Source organism: Anastrepha obliqua, chromosome 5, assembly GCF_027943255.1.
Source record: "Anastrepha obliqua isolate idAnaObli1 chromosome 5, idAnaObli1_1.0, whole genome shotgun sequence".
In the NCBI taxonomy this organism is placed as follows: Eukaryota; Metazoa; Arthropoda; class Insecta; order Diptera; family Tephritidae; genus Anastrepha; species Anastrepha obliqua.
Genome location: NC_072896.1, coordinates 63,887,299 through 63,913,127, shown reverse-complemented (window position 1 = coordinate 63,913,127; position 25,829 = coordinate 63,887,299). Strand labels below are relative to the sequence as shown.

Below are 25,829 nucleotides of genomic sequence, written 5' to 3'. Positions count from 1 at the left end.
ATTTCGTTGATTTTTTAAGCGGGGAGTGGGTGCATTATGCAAAAACTGTTCCATTTGTAACTTGAATTAAATTGAAACAATCCAGGATTTTCTAGGAAGATGCCCCATATTAAAATGTTATCGGCATGCAGCTTTTGGGAAACAAATTCTGAACGATGATCCGAATTGGAAAAATGTTACGAGCTTTGTTATTGGTGTTTTACGAAGTAGGCAATTTATATTATATTAGATTAATATGGATTTTTTTCCGGCAAACGATTCAATATGTCAGTGCTGTATGTTCATTTTAAATGTAGTATATTTTTTGTATATTACTATTTGTTTATATATAATTAATATTTACAATGAATTTCTATCTATCTATCTAGTTTCATTTTAGTAGTTATTGCATTTTCGTATAGGTATGTAAACTTTTTTAAGAAAATTGTATACTAACTGAATTGAAGCACATTAATTTACCTATAAAATCGTTTTGGTCATTTTCTTGTTTTTATTCACCCAATGTTATTTTGTTATTCAAATACTTAATTCTAAGGTATATTCGACATTTATAAAAAATATTTTGATTCTTTCTTCTAAATTTACATTAGAACTTAACTTCGCAAATCCAGCTATTTTTTACAAGAAATTCTGGTTTGAGTTTTATTAGCCCTTCATTTGAAATTTGGTCTATCCATGTATAAGAAGAGAAGATTTTCTATTCATATTCGGTAACGCATAATTTGGTATATTAAATCCAGCTATGTATTGAAGCACATCTACTTGCATTTCACCCATTTCTAAGTCTTCTAGATATTTTCCTCCTCTTCCGGTGAAATTTCATAGCTTCATTATAAAAACTCATTCACTTCTCAACCACTTCAAGCATTGAGGAATCACATTGTGCAGTTAATGCACCTAATGCACTCGGCTGCAATGGGCAACAAATAAAATCATTGACACTTATTTCAATTTATGTATTTGAGATAGTTTTTTGACCAATCACAATATTACTATATATCTTGTTGGCCAATATCGTTGAACATAATGTGATGTTGTTGCTCGGCTATCCCATTCACACAATAATCAATAATGTTTAGTATAACCTAATTGGAGTCCTATTAATGCAGCAAATACTTTTAAATCGCAGCATAATTTCTAGCCATATAATGCATATTGTATTTTCTGGTATAGTTTTTGCCATGAGAACTGTTAACTTTATTTATTTATTTATTTATGTATATTTTCTTACCAAAAAAATATTATTTTTCCATTTTGTTCCAGTGTGTTATTAACGGTTTCATTCATAATTTAATTTTATATTTTTGAATTTATTAATTTCTTCACCGACAAAGAGACCCGTTTTTATGGTTTAGTTTTTCCATTTGGATTGTATTTTCTTTTCTTAGCGAGTGCACTAGCACAATCAATTTGGAATTTTTTACTCCCTTCATTTCTATAAAAAATAAAAGTAATAAAAAATATCTTAAAGCTTCTTAAATAACTCGAATATTTGCCGGCTTAAAAGTTCGATTTAAATTGGTATAATATAAATTTGTGTTTATATTATAGTTTAGATACTGTGTTGCTATATTAAGACGACTTGTAACTATCATATCGATTCCATTTTCCATTTTCCATACTTGTTTGGCTTATATATGAATATGTTTATATATGAAACACCAAATGATAGAAAAAGTTGTTTCTAATATCGGTCGCCCCTCGACATGCAATGGCAAACCTCCGAGCTTATTTCTGCCTTGAAAAACTTCCTCATAAAAAACCATCTGCCGTTCGGAGTTGATTTAAAACTGTAGGTTTCTCCACTTATTATACGTAAAAATAAACCAATTTTTAGAAGAATTGGCAACAAAGTACTTGGATCTCTTGACATGAAATCGCTCATACGCAAAATTTCCTATTGTTTGTCGTCGATGTTACGACATGCGAACGCATCTATAATAACTTCCGCACTAATTAAAATGGTGTGGTACAATCTATGCACAACGAAGACAGCAGCTACAAGAGCAAATACGTGATGATAGAAAAGTAGCTATTCAAAAGAATAGCCGAGTGATTATCTCGATACCTTAACTGTGTAACTTGACGTGCCTTCAGAAGGCGTTTAGACGCGGCAGAGAAAGAGCCAAGTGAATTAGAAATTCAAATCACTTGTTACTTTTGTTGCTGAAGCGCCACTACTGAACAATACTTGGCATTGACGCCACATTGTCTGCCCTCAAGTGTGCAACAACGGGTGGCTGCTAGGTAGGTTGGCTTAAGAATTGACGCAGAATATTTCTAATTTGCAAGAAAATTTATTATAAAAGGCAGCAGCAAAAATCAATTTCATGCGCATATTCCCATTTTATTATATTTGCGCTTCACATTCATAATCCCAAAATAGTAGTGAGCCGACTTCCGGCAGGATAAGGTATGGCGGTGGAGCAACAATGTGCACGTAAATTTGGGTACTTCTATGAATTTGCTGTTTTACCGGCACAGAAACATTCAATATTAAACATGTTTACTCGAGATTATACATTAGAGCACATACACAGTCTGTCTTGTAGAACGATTATCCCAACCCGCGTATACTACTTTACTGCGGCCATCGACTTAGAACTCCGATAGTAATGTTCCATAATTCCAAAACTTATCTCTTTCGCGAGCTTTTGCATTTGTATTATATTTAAAAATAATATTCTGTTTTTGACATTGCTATGTCCATTTTTGAAAAGGCATTGCTATGACCCTGAATAAAGAAAAGATACATGTTTCGCAGTTGTACTCAATAACAAGTGTGGAATTTGCCACAACCAATTTCAATTCGCCATACCGGCCGTAGCCGAAGGAGTTGGTGCGTGACTAACATTCGGAATTCGGAGAGGACGTAGGTTCAAATCTTCGTGTACGAAACACCTAAATAAAGAAAAAGTTTTATCTAATAGCGGTGACCCCTCGGCAGGCAATGGCAAACCTCCGAGTGTATTTCTGCCATGAGAAAACTCCTCATAAAAAATATCTGCAGTTCTGAGTCGGGACCAACAGTCCCTGTAGGAGGAGAAGCTCTCGGCCAAACACTCAAAAAGGGTGTAAGCAGCAATTATGTACCTTTATATGTGTATATTTAGATGGCAGTCTGGAGTCAGAAGAAAAATATCCATGTTTTAATGGTATTTACCACAATAGGTCTGGAAAAAGTACTGCGAAATTCAGTTCCAGTGCTTAGAAAAATGCATTAATCACTATGGAGAATGTTTCGAGAAAAGTAATGTATCGCAAAAGTATATCATGGAAAATTATTAAGGGCGTCGTTTGGTGTGATAGATAAAAAAAACACGTTTACCATAAACCGCTTATCATTGCAATTCAATTCAGTTTGACTAAGGGGTTAAAGATGTAGATTGCAACACACTTATTCGAACGCGTATTTAACAAAACTCAATATTTCAAAATAGCTGGCTCGCTATATAAAAAATTAATTGCAAATTTTTATCGTAAACTTTAGATATCTATAGTCCAGCGAAGACCAAAAAATCGGTCATAATGTGCTATCATATGAGTATTCAAAAGTCTGCAAGAGATTAAAACGCTGGTTGAATTTTTTATTTCAGATTAACAGAATAGCTGAGACCATTTTTTTCGTGTGTGGCCGTTCCACATGGCTGATGCTGACTTAATTGCATATTTTTACTCTTGAAAAGTGAAGAATTGTGTAAAATTAAATTAATTTCCACCCAATTTCGTTTGCAGTAATAATCTGGTTCATAAAATACCGCTGTGTAACGAGAACATATCATTACAGTAGATTCTGTTTTTATGCGGTATATACGTTCCGCAAGAAACAGCATAAAAAAAGCTACAAGTTCTATACTAAAACTATAGATACGTTTCAAAAGTGCTAAGAACTGCATACTACTGTGTCCAAAAAATAAGGTGACATTGTATTTATTTTGAAAATTCTTTATTTATTCTTCCAAATCAATTTCATCCCCTTCAAAGTAATCCCCTCCCGACACAATGCACTTATGCCAACGTTTTTTCCAATTTTCAAAACACTGGTTGTAGTCACTTTCCGGGATGGCCTTCAGTTTCGTCTTCGTTGCGGCTTGAATCTCCTCTATCGTGTCAAAACGGTGTCCCCGGAGCGGTCTTTTGAGCCTGCTGAACAGCCAGAAGTCGCACGGTGCCAGATCAGGTGAATACGGTGGTTGCGGAACGATATGGGTTGAGTTTTTGATGAAATGATCACGAATTACGAGTCCAAAAAATTCAATGTTTTCGGTACCAGTCGAGATTTGACGCGCTTGAGGCCCAAAACATCCTTCAAAATGGTATTGACTGAGCCTTTCGATATGCCAACATCATCAGCAAGGTCTCTAATCGTTAATCGACGGTTTTTCAACACCAAATCTTTGATTTGTTGGACGTGAGCTTCGTCAGTTGAGGTTGATGGTCGCCCAGGACGCTCTTCGTCTTCGACACGTTCACGACCGGCTTGGAACTCACTATACCACTTGTAAACATTTTTTTTAGACATAGCCTCATCACCAAAGGCTTTCTGCACCATCCTCAACGTATCCGAAAATTGATTCCACAAACAAAATTTAATGCAAATTCTTTGCTCAACAAATTTCGACATTGCAAAAAACGAGAAACTCACTTTTAGCAGCTCACAAAACGACGCGTATCTCAAACAGTAAATGAATATTTCACATGAAATTTGACATAGATGTCACTCACAGTACTACCAACCTAAAAAAAAAAAGAATTCTCCTAATCCTTCAAAGCGCGCAGTTTAAAATCAAATGTCACCTTATTTTTTGGACACAGTAGTAAATCTGAAAAATGTAATAAAATCGCATAAAAAAAGGGTACTAGTCCCATATTAAAACTATAGATACGTTCCATAGACCGCATGAATTTGAAATAATTAAATAAAATCGCATAAACAAAAAATTTTATTTTTGAAAATTATATCTTTATTTAAGAAACGTCAGAATCGAAAAATAAATTTACATCGTTAGAAATAGAATCAGACAATACCCGCATGTTGCGCATTCGTTTATGATTTGGCGTAAACTCACTTTCGTCACTTGAGGCAATGTACACGTCTGGTCTAGATAGTTATGCAGGCGGTTCCATACTTGTAGGGTTAGCATTTCTGATGTAATCTGTGATGAGTTTTTGCTTAGCTGGTTTAGAATCTTGTTTATACAATTCCCGATAGTTCGACATGCTTTTTTTAATTTTTTTAAAAACCGCACTATTTCAAAACCGCATAAAAACAGAATCTACTGTACTTTTGAAGTTGTTGACTCATTCTCGACACCTATCTACGATGGCATTAGACACACCAAGGTTATCATTGATTATATTCAAAATGGTTGTAAACGATATTCCAAACATTTCCACGCATCTTCTGCAACAAGTTTTTGATTTTTTGACGTGATAACGTCTTATAATTCGATTTAACAGGCTGCACGCACGAAAAAATGTGTCGTTACCTTGCTCATTAGTGTTACCTTGCTCATTGCCGTTACCTTGCTCTTTTGTCGTTACCTTCCTCATTGCCGTTACCTTGAATGAACTGCAAGCGAAAGCGCGGAACGAACAAAGCAAACGAACGGCAACGTTCGACATCTTGCTCTCTCCTACTTAAGTGAGCGTATATATATATGTATATGCGCATATGTACAATACATATATAAATTCACGTATTTGTATTTGCATATGCCTTCTTATTGATTATTATTAATTTGATTTACTTGAAGAATTTAAAATAAAACCAAGTTTGTTAATAATACCTGTTGTTTTAATGTTATTATTATTTTTTGAAGTGATAACGTCTTATAATTCTATGCAGCCGGCTGCACGCACCAAAAAATGCGTCGTTACCTTGCTTGAACAGTATGTTATGTTATGTTATGATATGTTATGTTATGTTATGTTATGTTATGTTATGTAATGTTATGTTATGTTATGTTATGTTATGTTATGTTATGTTCTGTTATGTTATGTAATGTTATGTTATGTTATGTTATGTTAAAGTATATTATGTTATGTTAATGTTACCTCATTCTCTATATCCATACAAAATATCTATCAAACAAATAAAATTAAAATTTTCTTTTGAAAAATGCAACCATTCCACCAGTATTTTCTTATGACGTTATCACGTTAAACTATCGTCAGTAAACCGACTTTACAGACAACCTCTTTTTCAAAAAAAAATTTTTTTTTTTTTTTTAATTTACTCTCAACTTTGCTTGTTACACTTTGCCACTTATATATATATCACTGTCTTTTCTGGACAAGATTAATCGCACAGCTATAATCAATTTTGTAATGGTCTGTGATGAGTTTCCTTACAATACATTTAGAAAATTTGAAATACAAGTTCATTCCTCAAAATAGATATTATTATCGCTTTCAAAGTACTCCCCATCAACAATGCCAGTTCCCAAAACATTTGTGGATCTCTATTTTCGGTATAGCCATGGATGCTATGATGGCACTGTGCGTTATCATGGTGCAAAATTCACAAGTTGTTTGCCCACAAATACTTTTTTTTTTGGCGAATTGCTACACTTAAACATCTCATAACGCCCAAAAAACAGATCTGTTTGACCTTCTGGCAGGACTTTGTGGTGTACAATACCTTTGAAATTCATAATAAGCGTGAGCATCGGCTTATTTTTTGACTGAAAACGCCGTGGTTTATTTGGTCTTGGCTCATTCGGAACTCTCCACTCACTCGCCTGATGTCTGCATTGCGTGTCGTACTTATAAACCTACGTCTCGTCTCCAATAATGATGCATTTTCTGAATCTAACTCCATTTTCTGTAATTTTTCTTCCTGATTGAATTGTTTATCCGACGATATATCAAAAGCGATCCGTTAAGATACAAATGAAACAGTATGTATTTATTTTATTATTTACTTCCGCGAACTTTTTGACCTGCTCTCGTGGATCGCCTTACGCCTTAAACGAAGTGCATGATACAAGAACATTACTGTATTTATTTGAAAGCGAAATAACTTTTGTGAACTTTTGCTAATAAACTGAGAAAAATATGCTCTACGCATATATATGTATTTACATATTCTTATACATACACTTGCAGTTATGCAATTTATTTAAGGTTGCGCCTCAAGTGATAACACATATTTAACAGGCTGTTATTTTGACTTCGCTTTAGTTGCTGTGGTATTGTTGTTGTTGGTATTGATGCCAGCATTGATAAAGTCAAAAATATCAGTAATGCAACTCTTCTTTGTATTCATTTTTTTTTTTTTTTCATTTCTTTTTCTATGCATAAAACTTAGTTACAGTCCAATTGCTGCTGTGTAGCGCGTACAAAATTAGCTTAATTAACTTTTATTCTCTTTAAGCACATTTTCCGCTGCCTAAGCGCTAGCCATGGCTAACAGCGAAAGCAACACGCGAAGTTGCAACAAAGTGTTACCACTTACTAGTTACTTTCTCGACAAGTTGCTATATGGCAGTTGTTGTTGGTGCCGTTGTTGTGCCATTTTTATTGCTACTAAAAGTTTTTTGCTGTTAAATGGGCTCGTGGGTGCGCTCAGTTGCATGTTACGCTGATAAAAAGCCCAGTGATGCACATGATCTATATTTAGCGTTGCTGCATTTGAGATCACATCCACTTTTACTGTTGCTATTACTGAAATAAATTACAATTTGAACATTGCTGTACTTTTTGATGTGGCGGTCACTTTTACTTTCTATTGCTATTTGTGGGGAAGACCGGAGTGGGAAGACAAGCAGCATCACCTAATTATTGACGTTCGAATTTATCAGAGACAACCCAGAAAGGTGTTGCGTAAATTCTGGCTTTTTTTTCTATTATTGGTTGTATAAAAAATTCGGTAACAAATTTACGATTGATGGCTTATAAATCAAGTAAATTGCAGATTCAAATGGACAAAAAATTGAAGATATTATTATTTAATGAAAAGATATTTGAATTTCGATACAAATGAAAATTAATAATATAACATTTTCATCACACTGATATTTAGAGACATTAAGACATTTTTCCGTAAAATTTCGATCTTGAAGCTGTGAAAATTAATAGCAAAACGTGTAACTGACCGAATTTCCATCTGAAATGGAACAAAATTGAGCCTTTTTAAAGCGAATTACTGGATTATTTTCATTCACATATAAGAAACCAGAGCGGCGCGAGCCAAATAATAATTAATTTGAAATCGAAGGAAGATACTACCGGTAGGGCCAACTACTGCTTCTGATTGCTACTTTCAACAATTCCGTGATAGTAGACCAACCGCCTACACGACTTAAGAAGTAGCACGACTCTAAAATTTTGAAAATATAATTTTTTTTGCTTAAATAAAAGTTTAGGGCCTTAAGAACAAAATTTAGAAGTGGTCCAATGGAGATTTTTGAACATTTTTACATGTATTGATTTAAAATTTTGCAAACAGCTTCACAACTACATTGCGTTTGGAATCACTTATCCCTTTTATTATTAAATGCAAACTTAATTTTTTTGAACAAGTTACTGGTTATTTTTTGTATAAAATCGAGCCGTCTATTTAAAGCAAAAACCTATGTAGCTTATAATCAACCCCCCTTGTATATAACCAACTTTTTCGACATTGTACCGTAGAAGGAATTTAACAAAGGCGCGTCAGTGATGGCAAGAGAAAAAAACTCTTTATATCCTCCAATATGATTTGAAGTTGGACCCTTTTGAGCCTAAGGCCGGAACATGAGTGCTAATTAAAGTCACAAAATCACACCTAATGACTCTATTTGGTCATGAGTACAACTGGCATTATAATTGGAGTAAAAATGTAGATGTATTTTACTTTCTCTTGTCTCAGGAAAGATATATACAAGATCTAACTAGATCAGAACAAAAATTTAAATTTGTAATCTGATACAGCTCGATGAACCGATTCCAAAAAATTAAGGGCGGAATATAAAAAACTTATTTCCAATTTTATTTAACTAGTTTCTCCTAAAAACTATTCACTGCAATTTCATAGCTAAAAAAATTAGAGATACTATTGATATGATAGTTATAAAAATTATTTATACAGGTTGACACCTTTTAAACAGCGTAGGGATCAAAATTTGTACGCCATTTTACTACTTCATCTTTAATTTGAACACACAACAAATTATATTTCGATCTGTCAATATATTCTTCGTTTATAAGATATTTAAGTTACCGTGTCAATGTGTTTTTTTTTTTTTTTTTGTCTTTTATTGGAAAGAACAGTGCATTGAAATTCTTTGTTTTGGAAGTTTCATCAGCAACAGAATCTCATAGAAAAATGATGACAGTGTAAGAATCTGTTTCTTTATTTCCAATCAGCATCGATAAGTCATGGAGTTTAAACGTGATTGTACAAGCGTTTAAGATGAACTACGTGGAGGACGTACAAAAATGCAACAACACCAAACAACAACATTTCCTGAAATGAAAGACGACATTCGTCGCACCAAAATATAGGTTAGGTTAGGTTATGGTGGTAGTCGGTCTGCACGACCAACTCACTTAGACCTTACAGGTCCGTTGTGATACCACTGTGCTACACGGGAACCTCATTTATCTTCCTTCGTGGAACCATTTCGTGGCTCTTATGAAGCGTAGTATTGATGCCAACCCCACGCCAGACAGTTCTGTAAGAGAATTAAAAAAAGTATTTACCTAGACAACCTGCTCTGATTTTAGCTAGGGCTGGACAATTGCAAAGGAAGTGCTCAACTGTTTCTTCCTCCTCCTCATCTCTACAACTTCTGCAATATTCATGGGAGAAAACTCCTAGTCTCGAGGAATGCCTGCCAAATAGCCAGTGACCGGTTAGACAAGCCACGACCTTCGAGATATTGTCTCTTGAGAGACTAAGCAATTCCTTTGTTCTTTTCTTGTTTATTTGCGGCCATAGTAGCCTAGCTGTTAGACACGTATCCTCATTTCTCCATGACCTATTGGCCTCTTGGATGAAGTGGTTTTTTATCATTAGTTTACTCGTGGCCATGGGTATTCCGATGGTACTTTTATCACTCAGCAGTTGGAGAGCAGTACCCTTTCTGGCTACCAAAATATAAGTACGGATTTCGTTTTTGGTTGCCTATACATATCTACACACACATATGGATTCATAGTCCTAATAACCTAATAAAAAGTAATGGCAAATATATTATACACTATTAAACTGACATATGAGCCTAACATTCTGAAATTCTCCGCCTTTAATATGAATTAATTAGTTAATGCGAACAATTATGCATTGTTTTACAAATGGAAACGCTTTCAATTATTCATAAGGAAGAAATCGTTTTGATTAAGAGAAAACCATAAAAAATATTAAATAAATTTTCTAACTCAAACATTTTCACATCCTTCAGTTCAAAAACCAACATAACGGCAGAATGGATAATGAAGGCGTCGCAAATATACCCACCTCCAGATTCACATCTACGCCACCGACAAATAAAATAACAACACCCAAACAGGACACCGCAGAAAAAGACACAACGCCGCCAACAGCTCGCCCCAAGCTTGAAGGTTACGAATTTTATCGCCAAGTCCTTGGATCACCACAGTATGTGGTAAGTAAAAAAAATGTATTAAGATATACATATTTTACATACACAAATACATATGCACGTTAGTTTGGCCCAAAAAATTGTTTTTGATGCCACCCCCTAACTATGTTATACGTATGGCTAATAAGAATGAGTCACATATATTTTATTATTATGATTATTAACACGTTGAGTGTCATGTGAGTCCAGGTTGGTCTCACAGTGCGAAGAGACTTTCAGGCCTCGTGGTGACACTTGGTCTCACGGTATAATGTGTGAGATTTAGGTTTGTGCTGATGCAGCTGCTTTATAGAGGCTATTAGTAGTAGTGTATTCACGCCATACTAGAGCCATTGCATTGTTTATGCTGCTTGGCCTATGGGTATGAGACCAATGTGGCATCATATGGCCTATTCAAAAAGTGATTAAAATTATTTGTAGGGGGAAATAATAGCTTTTGGATACAGTTTTTGATTAAAATAAACTTATTAGTTACAGTCAAATTCATATACCTAAATATTTTTACATCAATTCATTAAGAAAAAAAGTAAAAAAATAAACTCACTTCAAGTACATTAACATTTGTACATCAATTTATTGAATTTTGTGTTATTTTATGGCAGTCAAAGAGACATTAAAGACAATAGTATTTTTCACATGCTACGCATTTCAATGTGGTTTGCGGTGTTTTCCTGGTTAGCCTGATCTCTACCCGACTCTTCAGCTATTCTTTTGTAGCATATTATACACCGACGGCGCTTTGATCGACCGAGATCTTCCAATCTATGAGCTTTTGGTTCTGGTACGTCCAATTCATGATCCTTTTCGAATAAACTTTCAACAATTTTTTGCTTGAATTCCATTATTTTTCATTGGTTACTTCTTTATAAGCCACAAAAGCATTCACTAAAGCCGTTCCTGTTATTAGTTCTATGGCAAGTTTCCTATACCATTTCAAAGAACAGCGAAGATAGGTATTGTAAGATTTCATTTGGTCAGATATATCTATGTAGGATTTGTATTTGTTATATTCAACTAAATTTTTTGGTTTCAATACTTCTCGTTGTCTTTGTTTTACTTTTATCATTTCTTCCCCATACTTCGTACTAAGGACAAGAACGTCGCTTTTTTCTTTCCACTTTTGAACCACAATACCTTCCTTACATTCCATGGATATACATTCTCCTATCTTCAGTTTTATTTGAATAACTTCTCTTGGATTAAATTTTCGGTTTGATCGCAGAGTACCAATCAAATGCGTTTTACGTTGCAGTAAAGTATTTGCCAAGCTAACAGACGTATAGTAGTTATCTATGTATTTTAATTACGTAGGGGAAAAATGCACTTTTAATTTGTCTTCACAAATGTTCCAAAAACTATACCAACAATAAAAAAAATATGGATATTGTTCTTTTTTTTAATTTCAGGATCGTTATAAAAAATTGTTAAATGCTTCTTTTTTGTGTTTAATAAAACATAGGGTAACATTGTTTGTCCTTTTTTGAAGGAAAATTAAATGAAGAGATTAAATAATATTGTGATCTGTAAACTTTTTAAACTTACTTAAACATACTGACAATGAAAAGTAATTTGGATTTACGTTTGCTCTTATTTGTAGGTGGCGCCAATGGTGGATCAGAGTGAATTGGCATGGCGTATGTTTTGCCGCAAATATGGCGCCCAATTATGCTACTCACCAATGTTTCACTGCAACTTGTTTGCCAAAGATCCAAAGTATCGCAGAGATGCGCTACAAACATGCCCGGAAGATCGACCATTAATCATACAGGTTAGTTGGTTAAATAAAGATATATGAGTTTCATAAATGAGACCGCAAATTATAAGTCGCAATCAGATTAGTGGGCAGAAAATTTCCAAAGAATTGCAAGAAAACAAAAGAATTATTATGAAAATTAGTACCTCTTGACTTATGATGAAAAATGTATTGTTTATAAAAATTATTTTTATTTCGAACGAAAATTTAAATTTTTTTTAATATTCACATGGTTAAATAAAAATTATGTTTATAATCAAAGTGTTATAAGTAAATGAAGAAAGTACAATCTATAGTTCGTAGCCCACACCTCATATTACATGTGCATCTATATACACATGCATTAGGATATTTATTTTTATTCACCCTAAGCCTTTTAATGCCTATATGTACTCACTTACGAGTTAAATCCGTTATAGATATGAAATTATAATACCTTTTAATTAAGTTAGTTTTATTTAATCATGAGAATTTTAAAAAAAAAAAATTCCGTTCGAAATGGTCACCATATTGTTGTTGTTGTTGTTGTTGTTGTTGTAGCAGCATAAACATTCCCCATACATATATGGAGAATGCTGCTGAAGTGACAGTCCTTGGCCGGATATACATAAATCCGGGTCGTTCCGGTAACGTAGAACCGACTGTCATGGGAACGTGGCCTCTTCTATTGACCATTTCCCAACTAGCTATATCTATGCTCGATTAACTTGACGAAAAATTTGCATGCGAAAGCAACAACAAAGCTATCGACTATACCGTTGCAAAGTTTTGGTGGGCTTATGTTTCGAAGCATGATTACTACGGAGCCAACTTTTAGACGTAAATTGTGCGGTGGTAAGCCAGGCACCTCCAAGGAGTTTAAAAATTCAATTGGATAGTTGATGGCTTCATTTTCATTTGTTACACAGTCAATGCATTTGAATGAATGCATTGTTCCAATGATATCATTTTGAATTATGTAGTCATCTACATCTGTATTCTGAGCCGCTAAAATTGCTCGCTCACTCAACCATTCATTATTTTTGTAGTTATAAATGATGTTCGGGAATACTTTATTGATAAGTTCGTGAGAGACAAAATACAGAAAAATACAGGAAATGAACTCAATCCGCTCGATTCGTCGACAAGTACTCGACCATTACCGATAGTCAGTAATTGCTCAGAGAAATCTTCAGTAGATGTATCATTAAGTAATGCAACTCTTATGTTTGTTGTCAGCTGAACTTTCTTCACATAGCGCCATCGATTCGATGATTTGAGGCAAGCGTTTATTTCGTCAGCAGCCGTTGATCTTGGAATTACTGGCAGTGTTTGGCGGAAGTCGCCAGACAGTAAAATCATTGCGCCTCCAAAACATCTCGAGTCATTGCGTATATCTTTCAATGTTCGATTAAGTGCTTCTAAAGCACGTTTATGCGCCATTGTGCATTCGTCCCAGATGATGATTTTCGATGCTGATAAAACTTTGGCCATTGCTAAGTTTTTTGAAATATTACATGTTGGTTTGGTTCTTCAATTTTTTGAAGATTTAACGGCAATTTTAATGCTGAATGAGCCGTACGGCATCCTTCGAACAATGTGGCTGCTATTCCAGAAGAAGCAACTGTAAGCACAATGTTGGATTTCGCACGAACAGTGGCTAAAATTACTGACATTAGGAATGTCTTACCAGTTCCACCAGGGGCATCAAGGAAATATAAACCACCATTTCCATCATCAATTGCCTTCATTAATGTATCATAAACATATTTTTGTTGGCGATTCAACAGTAGTACATTCGTTTGAACTACTAAATCTACTTGTTGATCTCTGTTATTCGCTCGACGATTTCGCATTGCCAACCGAGCCGTTTCACGGGCTACCTCGCTATACTCTTGTGATTGAGAAGCACGAAGTCGAGCCATACTAACGCGGCGCTCTTCACGGGCAATTCCTTGCGCTTCTTCAGTCGTTTCATTCCCAATGTTTCGTATCCTTCTTGCATTGCGGCTTTGTCGGGAAAGATTCGATCGTCTTGGTCGCGGCATTGGTAATGATGATTCAAAGAGAATACAAATTACTGTGATTATATATTTCTGAAAAAATTTATATCATCAAATTTTCTACCTAACCATAGACAAAATCACGTTTAGCTGTCATTTGCGTTTTGCTATACCACATTTTATAGTGACTTCACGGAAACGCGTTCGAATGGGAAAAAAAAGTATCCTATGTCCGTTTCCTGGTCCTAAACTACCTCTCCACCGATTTTCAGCCAAATCGGCTCAGCCGTTCCCGAGTTATAAATAGTGTAACTAACATGACTTTCATTTATATATAGTATTATATATAGATTAACATTATTCAACAGTGCTTTTAAGTTATTTTAATAAAAATTATAAATTTTCTTAGTTTATTTTGTAAATGATTTCGAAATGTACTGCTTAGCAACACTGTGTGGCGTGAGAGCAATCAGCTGACAGGGTTCTACGGGAATTTTTAAAAATCCTGAGATAAAATCTACGATACTACGATACGGAAGGAAGGAATTTTTCATTTACATGGGGTTCTTATTAGTTTGATCGTAACAGCTGACAGGGGACTGCGTTTACGTCGTTCACTGTTTTCAGCATTAGTGTTGTTGACTTATTAACGTCTGATGCACAATCGAAATTGAGCATATCTTTCATGAATTTGATAAATGTTTCGTAATTGTTCACGTTTGTGTAAATGTTACTTGATCAATTCCATTGCGATTCCATTTACCTCCTTCTCTATATCCATACAAAATATCTATCAATTAAGTAATAAAATTAAAATTTTCTTTTGAAAAATGCAACCATTTCATCAGTATTTTCTTATGACGTTGTCTCGATAAACTATCGACAGTAAACCGACTTTACAGACAACCTCTTTTTGACAGAATGTATATGTGACAGTGAAACACCGAAATCTGGAAAATGTCGACTTTCACCGGTGAATGTCAACATTCACATAGTCGCTTGGTGTATGTCCGAAATATTTGCTAAATACCCTTATTTCTGACTTACACCGGTAAATGTTGACATTCACCATGCACTAATGGTGAATGTTGAACATGTTGGAGATTTATATTTTCTTCTCCGTAGTTCAGACCTACACTATAAAACGCCACAAGGATAACATAACTTTTTCGCCTCTCTTTCTTAAGGGAATGACCAAGAATTTAAAATACACGGTACAAAAAAAAATACTTACTTATGTGATTCAAATCTTATTTATTGCAAAAACTTAAACTATTATAACATTTTGAATTGCACAAGAGTCCTTTGCATTTACAACTGCATTTATTTGTAGAACACTTCCTTTTGCCATGACAGCGTCTATAGTCTTGTCCCCCGTTTCTCGAATTAGCTGCAGCTGTTTGTCTCAGCGATATTTCTTGAAAAGAAATCTCATCTATGGAAAGTAACTTTTCTTTACAAATTACGCACTGATTACGTGTGTAAAGCTACTTGAGGGTACCATTTTTATTTGCCAGTTTATAGAAGTCGGAGTCTTATATTCCAACAACAACCGCTAACACATTTCGGTTATCTGTACGACCGCGGTCGACATCAGAGACCTGTATTCGTACATTATCACCAATTTGAGCAGGAGGAAATTGTTTTTGTGAGGGTCGTAACATTTTTGTTGCTTGCAGTAGAAGATTTTCTTTCGCCGCCGCTCTTTTTGTAGAGTTCAACTCGTGTTTTCCAGTCAGAATTTGATGTGAAGACGTTGTAGATTGTAGATCCTCTTCAATATTTTTCTTTTCGGTATGACCACCGCTCAATTTTTTTTTTATAAGCATTAACAGGTTTCAGAAGTATTGGCAAATTCTTCAAGTTGTTCTTCGGTTTCAATATTTGCGATTTGTTCGCCAGGCAAAAAAGACGATGCTATGCCTCTTTTTGCTTTAACGTCAAACATGGCTTCATAAGGACTTTGGCGTATTCCTTCGTGGTATGTAGTGTTCTTGGCAAATTGAACAAAGGATAAACCATCTGACCATTTATTTGTATCGTTATCGTTCATCCATGCAGTTAGCATATTCTATATATCCTGAATAACTAAAGGCCCGTCAATGTCTGTTTTCACAAACGCTTTAAGATTGTTAATGCCAGTAATAACATCATGAGAGGATAGGCTAAGCGAACCAAAATTTAAAACAGGGCTAAAATTATGGGTAAAATCGGATATCGCTCATTTACTCAATAGTGTATACCTGCGAAGAAATACGAGTATGAGTATGTTTGGACCCGCTAGAATTGTGACATTTCCAAAATTTTTCTTACGGTTAGAAAAATATGACACATAGCAATTAAAACGCAAAATGATCAGCAATTTGTACGACATACAATTCAATCATTCCCGACGGTCGGTTCTACGTTACCAGAACGATCCGGATTTAAATCCGGCCCAGGACTGTCACTTCAGCGGCATTCTCCAAAAATTTACGAAGAATGTTTTATGATGTTACAACATCAACACCCATTGATAGCAAATTAAATTGTAAACTATCCGATGGATGGCTGTTGTAACCGAGTGGATGTATGCACAACAACCACTCGGTGGTCCTGTGTTTCAAAACGCGTAAGGGTCGTTAAATATAAGTTTTGTTTGAAAGAAAAAGTTTATATGATTGATGATATAAAATAATTCCTCAGTTTTTTTTTTCAAAACGTATCCTAGTTTTTGCTTTTTAAAATGTCTCAATTGCAGTTCTGTGGTAACGATGGAGAAACGCTGCTGGAGGCTGCACTCTTGGCTCAGGACCACTGTGATGCGATTGACATTAACTTAGGCTGTCCGCAGGCGATTGCAAAGCGCGGTCATTATGGTGCTTTTCTGCAAGACGAATGGGAACTCCTTGCTGAAATTGGTATGTAATTTATAATTTCTACTTTCGCCGCAAACCTTCTTATTTGATATGAACTTGAGATGCATTTGATAAGATATAGCTTTCTCAAACCTCCAACGTTAATTCCCAACAAGCGGATTATAGTGCTCTCAATTTGGAAACTCCCCACTTGACCTCAAATGAAATTAATCTAAAACGTATCAAATTAAATAATTATTTTATAATTTTAATTAATTTATTATTTCGTGCAATACTTTTAATAAATTATTTAGATTAAAAATTAGTTATGTAAACTTACAAAAAAAAAAAATATTAATTGTATAAAACAAAATTATTTAATTCCGTTTTCGACATTCAATTGATATTAAAACTTTCAAGTTAAATTCACCGAACCGAAATACCAGCCGCTTTATAACACTGTGGTACAAAAAAAAAAGTTGCAAAAAAACTTTGGATCGGACATGGTGAGGGTTGTAGCTTATGAAAAACTGAAAATAATGGTATAGTTGAAATTTCCAATACACCCCCAAAATCTCATTTTATGGCCATAAAACCGTTTTTCAGTAGGTTGATATGAACAATCACTCCTAACTTCGCCAATTTCCATCCGATTTCGAATTTGCTTTTTTAGTTCGAAAGAACAAAAACAAGCCTTTTTGACAGTGTGTTAACATTTTTTCTGAAATGACAACTGACGAGACTGTAGACGGAAGTATTTGGAATTTTTTTATTTTTTCTCTATTTTTTCGACTTTGACATAATTTTTACGATATTATCCGATATTGAGGATTTTTTTTAGTACACTACTGTTATAGTAAATTTAATTTTGCGTCGAATGAGCTATATTTGACTGTAATTGAATTAAAATTAATAGAGTTGTGTGGGTTTTAAGATTTTTTCTTTTTTTACTACGAGATTTGGTATGCGTTTCGAAGCATGAAAATAATAACAAGTGTCATTATAAACGCATAATATTTATTGGAGTATTGTGCAGTGCAGCACTGTACGGTATGGTACGGTGCAGTACACAACGGCACTGGTACCAAACTTAAAAATGTATTGGAAACGGCCCTTTGGAGTTTAGTATGGTACGGTACATTTGTCATTTCTTCATCAGTTTTGAATACTTCTCTGTAAGAAATTCGATCATCATCATTCATCTGAAGTCGTCATCAACTAAATTCCATTGTTTAAATCGAGAAGCGAGCGTTTCAGATTGTCTTCCCGATAGAAATATGTAAATCACGAGAAAGATCCTGAAAATCTGAATTTGATACAATGTCTCGTTCTGAAAACTTAGAACCAGACGGAAAGTACTCTTCATCATCAGGTTTATTGTTATCAGTGTGATCATCATCAGCAATGAGTTGAACTTCCTTCAGTTCATGACCTGCAGTTGAGTCAATCATATCGTCCAAGACTACGGGGTTCTTAACAGTTGCAACATCAGCATACTTTATGTGCTTTCGAGTTTTATAATGATGACCGTTTACGTCCGTTTTACAAAAATAACAATCATGTGGTTTATGATAAGGCTGATGATGCCATATCATCGGAGAATATTGAGAAATTTGACTTTTCTGGCAACGTTTTGATTTATATCTTTTGAATTTCAATGAAACAAACAATAAAACTTTGACGTTTTAATAAGGTTAAATTATAATAACAAACTTCTTTTGTTAATCAATGTACAGTGTGAACTTTGGCACACTTGGGAGCTTTTCCATATTTCTATTGAAAAAAATGTGCTATAATATGTCAGATATTTTCGTAAGTTCTAACCAGTTCTGTTGTATGCAGTACAGTGTACTCTTATGTATTCATATATACTCCAATAAATATTACGTATCTATAATAACGCATCAAAACACGTCCTTATTCCCATTTAGCGTAAGCTATACCAACATTCCAAATTAGTAAAAAAAAAAACAAAAAATCTTAAAACTCGCACAACTCTATTAATTTTAATTCAATTACAGTCAAATATAGCTCATTTGACGCAAAATTAAATTTACTATAACAGTAGTGTACTAAAAAAAATCCTCAATATCGGATAATATCGTAAAAATTATGTCAAAGTCGAAAAAATAGAGAAAAAATAAAAAAAATTCCAAATACTTCCGTCTACAGTCTCGTCAGTTGTCATTTCAGAAAAAATGTTAACACACTGTCAAAAAGGCTTGTTTTTGTTCTTTCGAACTAAAAAAGCAAATTCGAAATCGGATGGAAATTGGCGAAGTTAGGAGTGATTGTTCATATCAACCTACTGAAAAACGGTTTTATGGCCATAAAATGAGATTTTGGGGGTGTATTGGAAATTTCTCCTATACCATTCTTTTCAGTTTTTTTAAGCTACAACCCTCATCATGTCCGATCCAAAGTTTTTTTGCAACTTTTTTTTTTGTACCACAGTGTAATTAATGATATAAATTTTTTTTAAATAAAAATTGTGTATAAAATAAAATCGTAAAGAAAACATAAAGTTTTTAATGACCTCTCAAATAGTTTGAGAAAACGGTGAATAGGAGTATCAAATGATAAGGAACGCTGAGACTCAACTTGTGAACTATAGTTTATGGAGCGTTGGAGAATATTTTCTCTTGCGTTTATTGGGCTCTCTATTTAAATGCATATGTATGTGTGAGCATATAAATAATAAGGTGTATTCTCGTATCATATTTGCAGTCAGCACCTTACATACAAAGCTCTCCGTGCCCGTCACATGTAAAATTCGCGTTTTTGAAGACCGCAAACGTACAATCGAGTATGCAAAAATGTTGGAAGCGGCGGGTTGTCAACTACTTACTGTGCATGGTCGAACGCGAGAGCAAAAGGGGCCGCTAACCGGCGTCGCTGATTGGAGTTACATCAAGGAAGTGAGGTACGTCACTTTTAACTAAAGAAATTAAAAAGTCCTGAACCATTCCTTATGAATTCGTGTAATTACTACAGCTTGTACTTTTCATTAGCTCGCAAGAAATATTTTAAAAAGCTAGACTTCAGTATCACCGCAACAAGAAGTATGTAATTATTCAGTAATCGAGGACAAATGGCCATTCTATACACCTCATAGCCGAAGATAATTGGTTGCGTTTGTTAGCTTTGCAATTTTCAGCTGATATTTAGCGACCTTACAGCTTTACCGAACACACGAACATAACATACATATATTTTGAATAGTTTCAGGTATTCGCATTTTCGAAAATTTAGTAGGGAATTTTGCAGATACCAGGCGACCCGTAAATATTTGGTGTTTTTAAGAGCTTGAGAACTTAAAATGAAGAACAAAACAGAAATATTATTTGAATGATTTTTTTTTTATTACAATCTATCTACCAGATATCATCGTATTTATTTTTTGAATAAGATATCCGGCATACGTCCGCCGTCTTGTTGGGACCAAGTGGCGTCGATGTTTAGCTGATTAATTTTTGCAAACAAAAAATTCAGTCAGGCTCGATAGCGCTCGCCATTCACCCAATCGGTAGATCCTTCCTCATTTCGAAAGAAATAAAGACCGATGATGCCGCCAGTGCTCTATAAAATTCGCGAACAGATTTATTATTATTATTTTTTTTTTTTTCAAAGTAAATTTCCACAATTTGGAAGCGTTGTTCTGGACGATTCTTGATGACTTGCCAAACCTTGCTGAACAGAAATGGCAACATATTTTGCCATTCTCAGCTGTCAAGTCATTGTTATTGATATCGATAGTTCTCATGCAGCTAAAAAATCACCCGATATTTAAAGCAAATACAACTAGTTGTTTTTATATGATTTATCCATACTGTCGGTATAATGGCGGCCGCGGTAGCCGGATGGGTTGGTGCGTGATTACCACTACTTCGCTCGAATCAGACTTGAGGTCTTTGGCACTGATGTGTTAAGAAGCGACCACCTTCGCTCCTTGGCACCTCAAGAGCTACTCAGATTTCTTCAGAGGTCGGGTAGATTAAAAGAAAATGCAAACCCGAGTGCAGTTCAATGGACTTAATTGTGTCTGAGTACTGTACTTACTAGTCTGACCCGACAAAACAAAAAGAAGAAGAAAACCATTTCCGGATGCGCGGGTTCGAAACGTCGGGCATGAAACACCAAATAATAGACCGCTCCTCGACAGGCGATTGTATTTCAGCCATGAAAGATCTACTTCCATGCATACAGTTGATTTTCTCTTAAAATAAAAAGATAAGTGCGCAGAAAACGAGATAGAACATACTCTTCTGCAGTGCTTCTGCATACAAATGCATTTATTTTGCGTTAGATTCACAAGAATCGTTTAAAATTTGCCAAGTGATATTTTAACACCCATTATATGATATTAAAAAACCCATCCGGTCTCCGCCCGAATAAGATATGGTTCATTCAAAAACATTAACCATACACTAGGAGTGGGATTATTTTCGAATAATATTCGAATAAACATTATTCGAATAAAACGAATAATACTATTCGTTTCAAATAATTCGAATAGTTCATTATTCGAATACCTTACTATTCGAATACCTTATTATTCGAATACCTCACTATAGGTATATTCATTTATATTAGGGAGAAAATGCTTTTAAAAATATAAAAATTACATTGGCCCTTCTCATGGTGCTAATCAGTGTTTCTCGATTTTTGAACATTGTGACTTTTTGATTTGACGGCTTCATGTTTCAATTAGCTAATATGATAAGATTTCTTTGGTATTGTTCTTGATAAAACATCGACAGGTATACATACTTATATGTATATTATGTGCATAACTAAATGTGCATAAAAACATCAGAGCGTTTCTAAAAAAATATTTGATATTCCCTCGTAACAATTCTTGTGTTTAGACGCCTTAATATTAATATTAGGGTGGCCCGCATCGCACTTTTCAATTTCCCATATTTTTTGAATTTGCATACATAGGTACATGCACTTGTACAGAAACCGATTAGTAGTCCGCTAATCTAAGTAAATATTTACCACAAATATTCGAATAGTGAAGTATTCGAATAGTGATGTATTCGAATAGTGAGGTATTCGAATAGTGAGGTATTCGAATAAACGAATAAAAAATTCGAATAAATAATTATTATTCGAATTACGAATACCTCTCGAATAAAAGATTTTATTATTCGAATAATTTTTATTCGAATAGTCCCACCACTACCATACACATAAAAGTTTAAGGCTTTCAAAAAATTTTAAGAAAATTCAACGATTAATATTTTTAATCAAAATTTAAAATTTTTCACTCAGAGTTCTCAGACAATTTTATAGTATGCAGTTTTATAGCCCATTCAATTTTAATGAAATAAAAAGCAAGTGTAAAGTCGCTCTATTTTGCTCTCCCAATTTATGATGAGTAACAGAAAAAAATAAATATTTATGTTAAACAAAAAAACGTATCTCCGATTTAAACTAATTCCTGAATGTATTGCACCATATGTATATTTTTTTACCTGCAGGCAACATATAAAAATTCCTATGTTTGCAAATGGGAATATACTTGGCTTGGAGGACATCAAGCGCTGCCTTGCAGAAACGGGGGTGGATGGTGTGATGACTGCGGAGGGAAATCTACACAATCCAGCTATATTTACTGGTGAATTAGTAAAAACTTGGGATATGGCAAGCGAGTATTTAAATTATGTACAGAAATATCCCTGCCCAGTATCCTTCATTCGTGGACATCTATTCAAAATCTTCCACCATTTGTACGTGCAAACACATCTACATCACACATTTAGATAAAAGACAATTTTCTATGTACTTTTCATTTTCTTTAAATGTTATATAAAGAATGAACTTGCGACCGAATGCAGCACTGCGTGAAGAATTAGCAGTATCCAATCAATTGGAGCATTTCCGAGCTGTAGTCGAAAAAATCAAAAGCAAATATGAACCATACCATGTGGGCGCAGCAATCTACGATGACGAGGAAGTGGATCTCAGTGTTTTGGTTTTCAAGCAAGGTGTTGGTATTTATTTAAGTGTTATTGCTCCATTATTTTCACTCATATAGTGTAGTACCTACTGTGCAGACTGCGAATATGTAATTAATATCTAATCATGGCACGTATACGTAGTCTGTCAGTCTGTCTAATAGAAGCGCGGCCGGCAAAACTCAAACTTAGAGTTCCGTTATAAAAAAATTAAATGCTGAAATAGGCGTATCCTTTTCGCAATACACGTTGTACAATTTGCTAGTTTTGTGAAAAATTTACGCTAAATGTTCGCTGTTTTTACAAAATGAGTCTCACGTATGAAAAACGATTTCAAGCCGTACCTAAAGTTCAAAAATTTCATGTGCACCTGGACAAGAAGTCGAAGGCGTATGAATAAATGGTTGCAACGGTAAACCGCATTTAAAAACGTTAGCGACTTCCTCGGACGAGGCCCAAAAATAAAAATACCTCTTCAAAGCAAGATCATTGCTTTGTTGTGAGAAAGACGAATTTATCGATGCAGAGAAGTAGTGTTAATGTATCCAAAGACACGATACGTTTACGTGCAGAAGACCTCAAATTCCGAAACACATTGAAAAAACCGCTACTTTTATTATCACACCTTGCAAAAAGACTTGCATGGACTAAGGCGAATTCAAAATGGAATTGGGCAAACGTAATATTCACTGATAAATCTTCTTTTTGAGCGAATAGTTGCATACATCAATCCTGGTGTAGTGCTAATAATCGACAACTCTAACGAACTGTTAAGCATCCAGTTAAGATTCATGTTTGGGACTATTTTACCAGAAAAGGATTTAGGCATTTAGTTGAATTTACCGCCAATTTGTATGCAGTTTTGATAAGTAAAATTTACCAAAAAGCATTATAACCGTAAGCTGTGAAGGAATGTTTCCAACCACAATCAGTGAGATTATGAAAGGAGCTCTGGTATTACTCAGCAATTGGGCCACGGACTGTGGTTTAAGTGTAAACCCGAGAAAAACTGAACTGATGCTATTCACCAAGAAAACCAAGGTGCCAAACTTTAATCTCCCAAAACTAAACGGCGTCAGCCTCACGCTAACCAAACAGGCAAAATACCTAGGGGTTATCCTGGACCCCAAACTCAGCTGGAAGTCCAACGTAGAGTACAGGGTAAAGAAAGCGAATATAGCACTTTACACATGTAAGAGAATGTTGGGAAAAAAATGGGGTCTCCAACCAAAATTATCCAACTGGTCCTACACAGCCATTGTAAGGCCAATATTAACATATGCGGCACTAGTTTGGTGGCCTGCAACAGAAAGGAAATACAACAAAACAAAGCTGAACAAGATACAAAGAACAGCGTGTATCCTAACTACAGGAGCGCTTAGCACCAGTCCTACTGAAGCGCTCAATGTACTAACACATCTATTGCCATTAGATTTACACATTAAAGCAATAGCTACTTGCAGCGCGGTGAGACTCAGAGACATAGGAAACTGGACAACAAGGCCGTACGGTCACAGTAAGATCCTCCTACAGGGACCCCCGCTGCTCACAAACGGATCAGACTACACAGTCCCCGACCTCAACTTCAAGAAAGGCTTTACGGTACGCTTTCCACCGAGAGCCGAGTGGAGCAAAGGAGAGGTGATTGGAAGACATGATATCGAAATTTATACCGATGGTTCTAAGATGAACTGTGGTGTGGGAGCTGGCTTCCATTCGGAGCCACTCAACCTATCTCAATTCGTCTTCCTGATTATGCCACCGTGTTCCAGGCAGAACATTTAGCGATTAGAGAAGCATGCAAATCCCTAGAACTCTACAAGGAAGTTGGTGCAAGAGTAGCTGTCTTCTCAGACAGTCAAGCAGCTATTAAGGCTTTAGACTCCAAATATTATACATTTCATCCAAACTGGTCTTACAGTGTAGAGAGGAACTGAAACTGCTCAGCCATTGGCTTGAAATTACCCTGATATGGGTTCCCGGTCATAGGAACATACGGCAAGAAAGGGCTCGACACTAGACATAGCAGAGGCGGTGGCAGTCTCCACCCCACTGAACACACTAAAAGCATCCATTGCTTCATACTATCATGCTTTAGCCGAAAGAAGATGGAAGCAAATACCTACATGTATTACAACAAAAAACACATGGCCGTCATACAAAATCCAAAGGACGAATGACCTCCTAGGATGTTCTCGGCCAAACATTTCACATATCACTGCAACCCTTACAGGACATTGGAAAGTAGGGGATCATGCAGCTAGACTCAATCTACCCTTCAACCCTATCTGTAGAAGCTGTCAATCGGAAGGGGCGAAGGAGAGTCTGTTCCACTATTTATGTGAATGTCCGGGACTAGCCAGGGCACGACTCCGATCCTTCGGTAAGCCTTTCTTACAGCAAATTAAAGAAATCTCAGACATAGAGATAAAGGATTTGCTGCTATACTTGGACCTCACTAAATGGATCTGACTTGGAAAACCACACATAACAACATCATCTTCACACGAGATAGTGGTAGTAAAACGGTGCTGGTCACTAATTAGGAGCATTTTCAGCTCAGAAATGTTCAACCACCTCAACAACAACAACAACAAGCTGTGAAGATGTTTGGAAGAACTACCCAACCTTGGATTTTACAAGAAGACAACGAACCCATGTATCGAAGCCGAAGGTATGTAGAGTGGAAACATCAAAATGGAATT

At 35.2% G+C, this 25,829-nt stretch overlaps 1 protein-coding gene across 1 annotated transcript in view; it reads left to right on the top strand.

Annotated features, from left to right (window-relative positions):
* The window catches only part of LOC129247125 (tRNA-dihydrouridine(16/17) synthase [NAD(P)(+)]-like), a 76,891-nt gene that overhangs the window by 48,994 nt on the left and 2,068 nt on the right, over nucleotides 1-25,829 (top strand). The window contains exons 2-7 of the mRNA XM_054886068.1: nucleotides 10,389-10,592; nucleotides 12,187-12,357; nucleotides 17,065-17,224; nucleotides 19,889-20,084; nucleotides 22,648-22,896; nucleotides 22,982-23,156. Coding sequence (XP_054742043.1) covers nucleotides 10,389-10,592; nucleotides 12,187-12,357; nucleotides 17,065-17,224; nucleotides 19,889-20,084; nucleotides 22,648-22,896; nucleotides 22,982-23,156 — 1,155 coding nt within the window. The remainder of the gene's footprint in view (nucleotides 1-10,388; nucleotides 10,593-12,186; nucleotides 12,358-17,064; nucleotides 17,225-19,888; nucleotides 20,085-22,647; nucleotides 22,897-22,981; nucleotides 23,157-25,829) is intronic.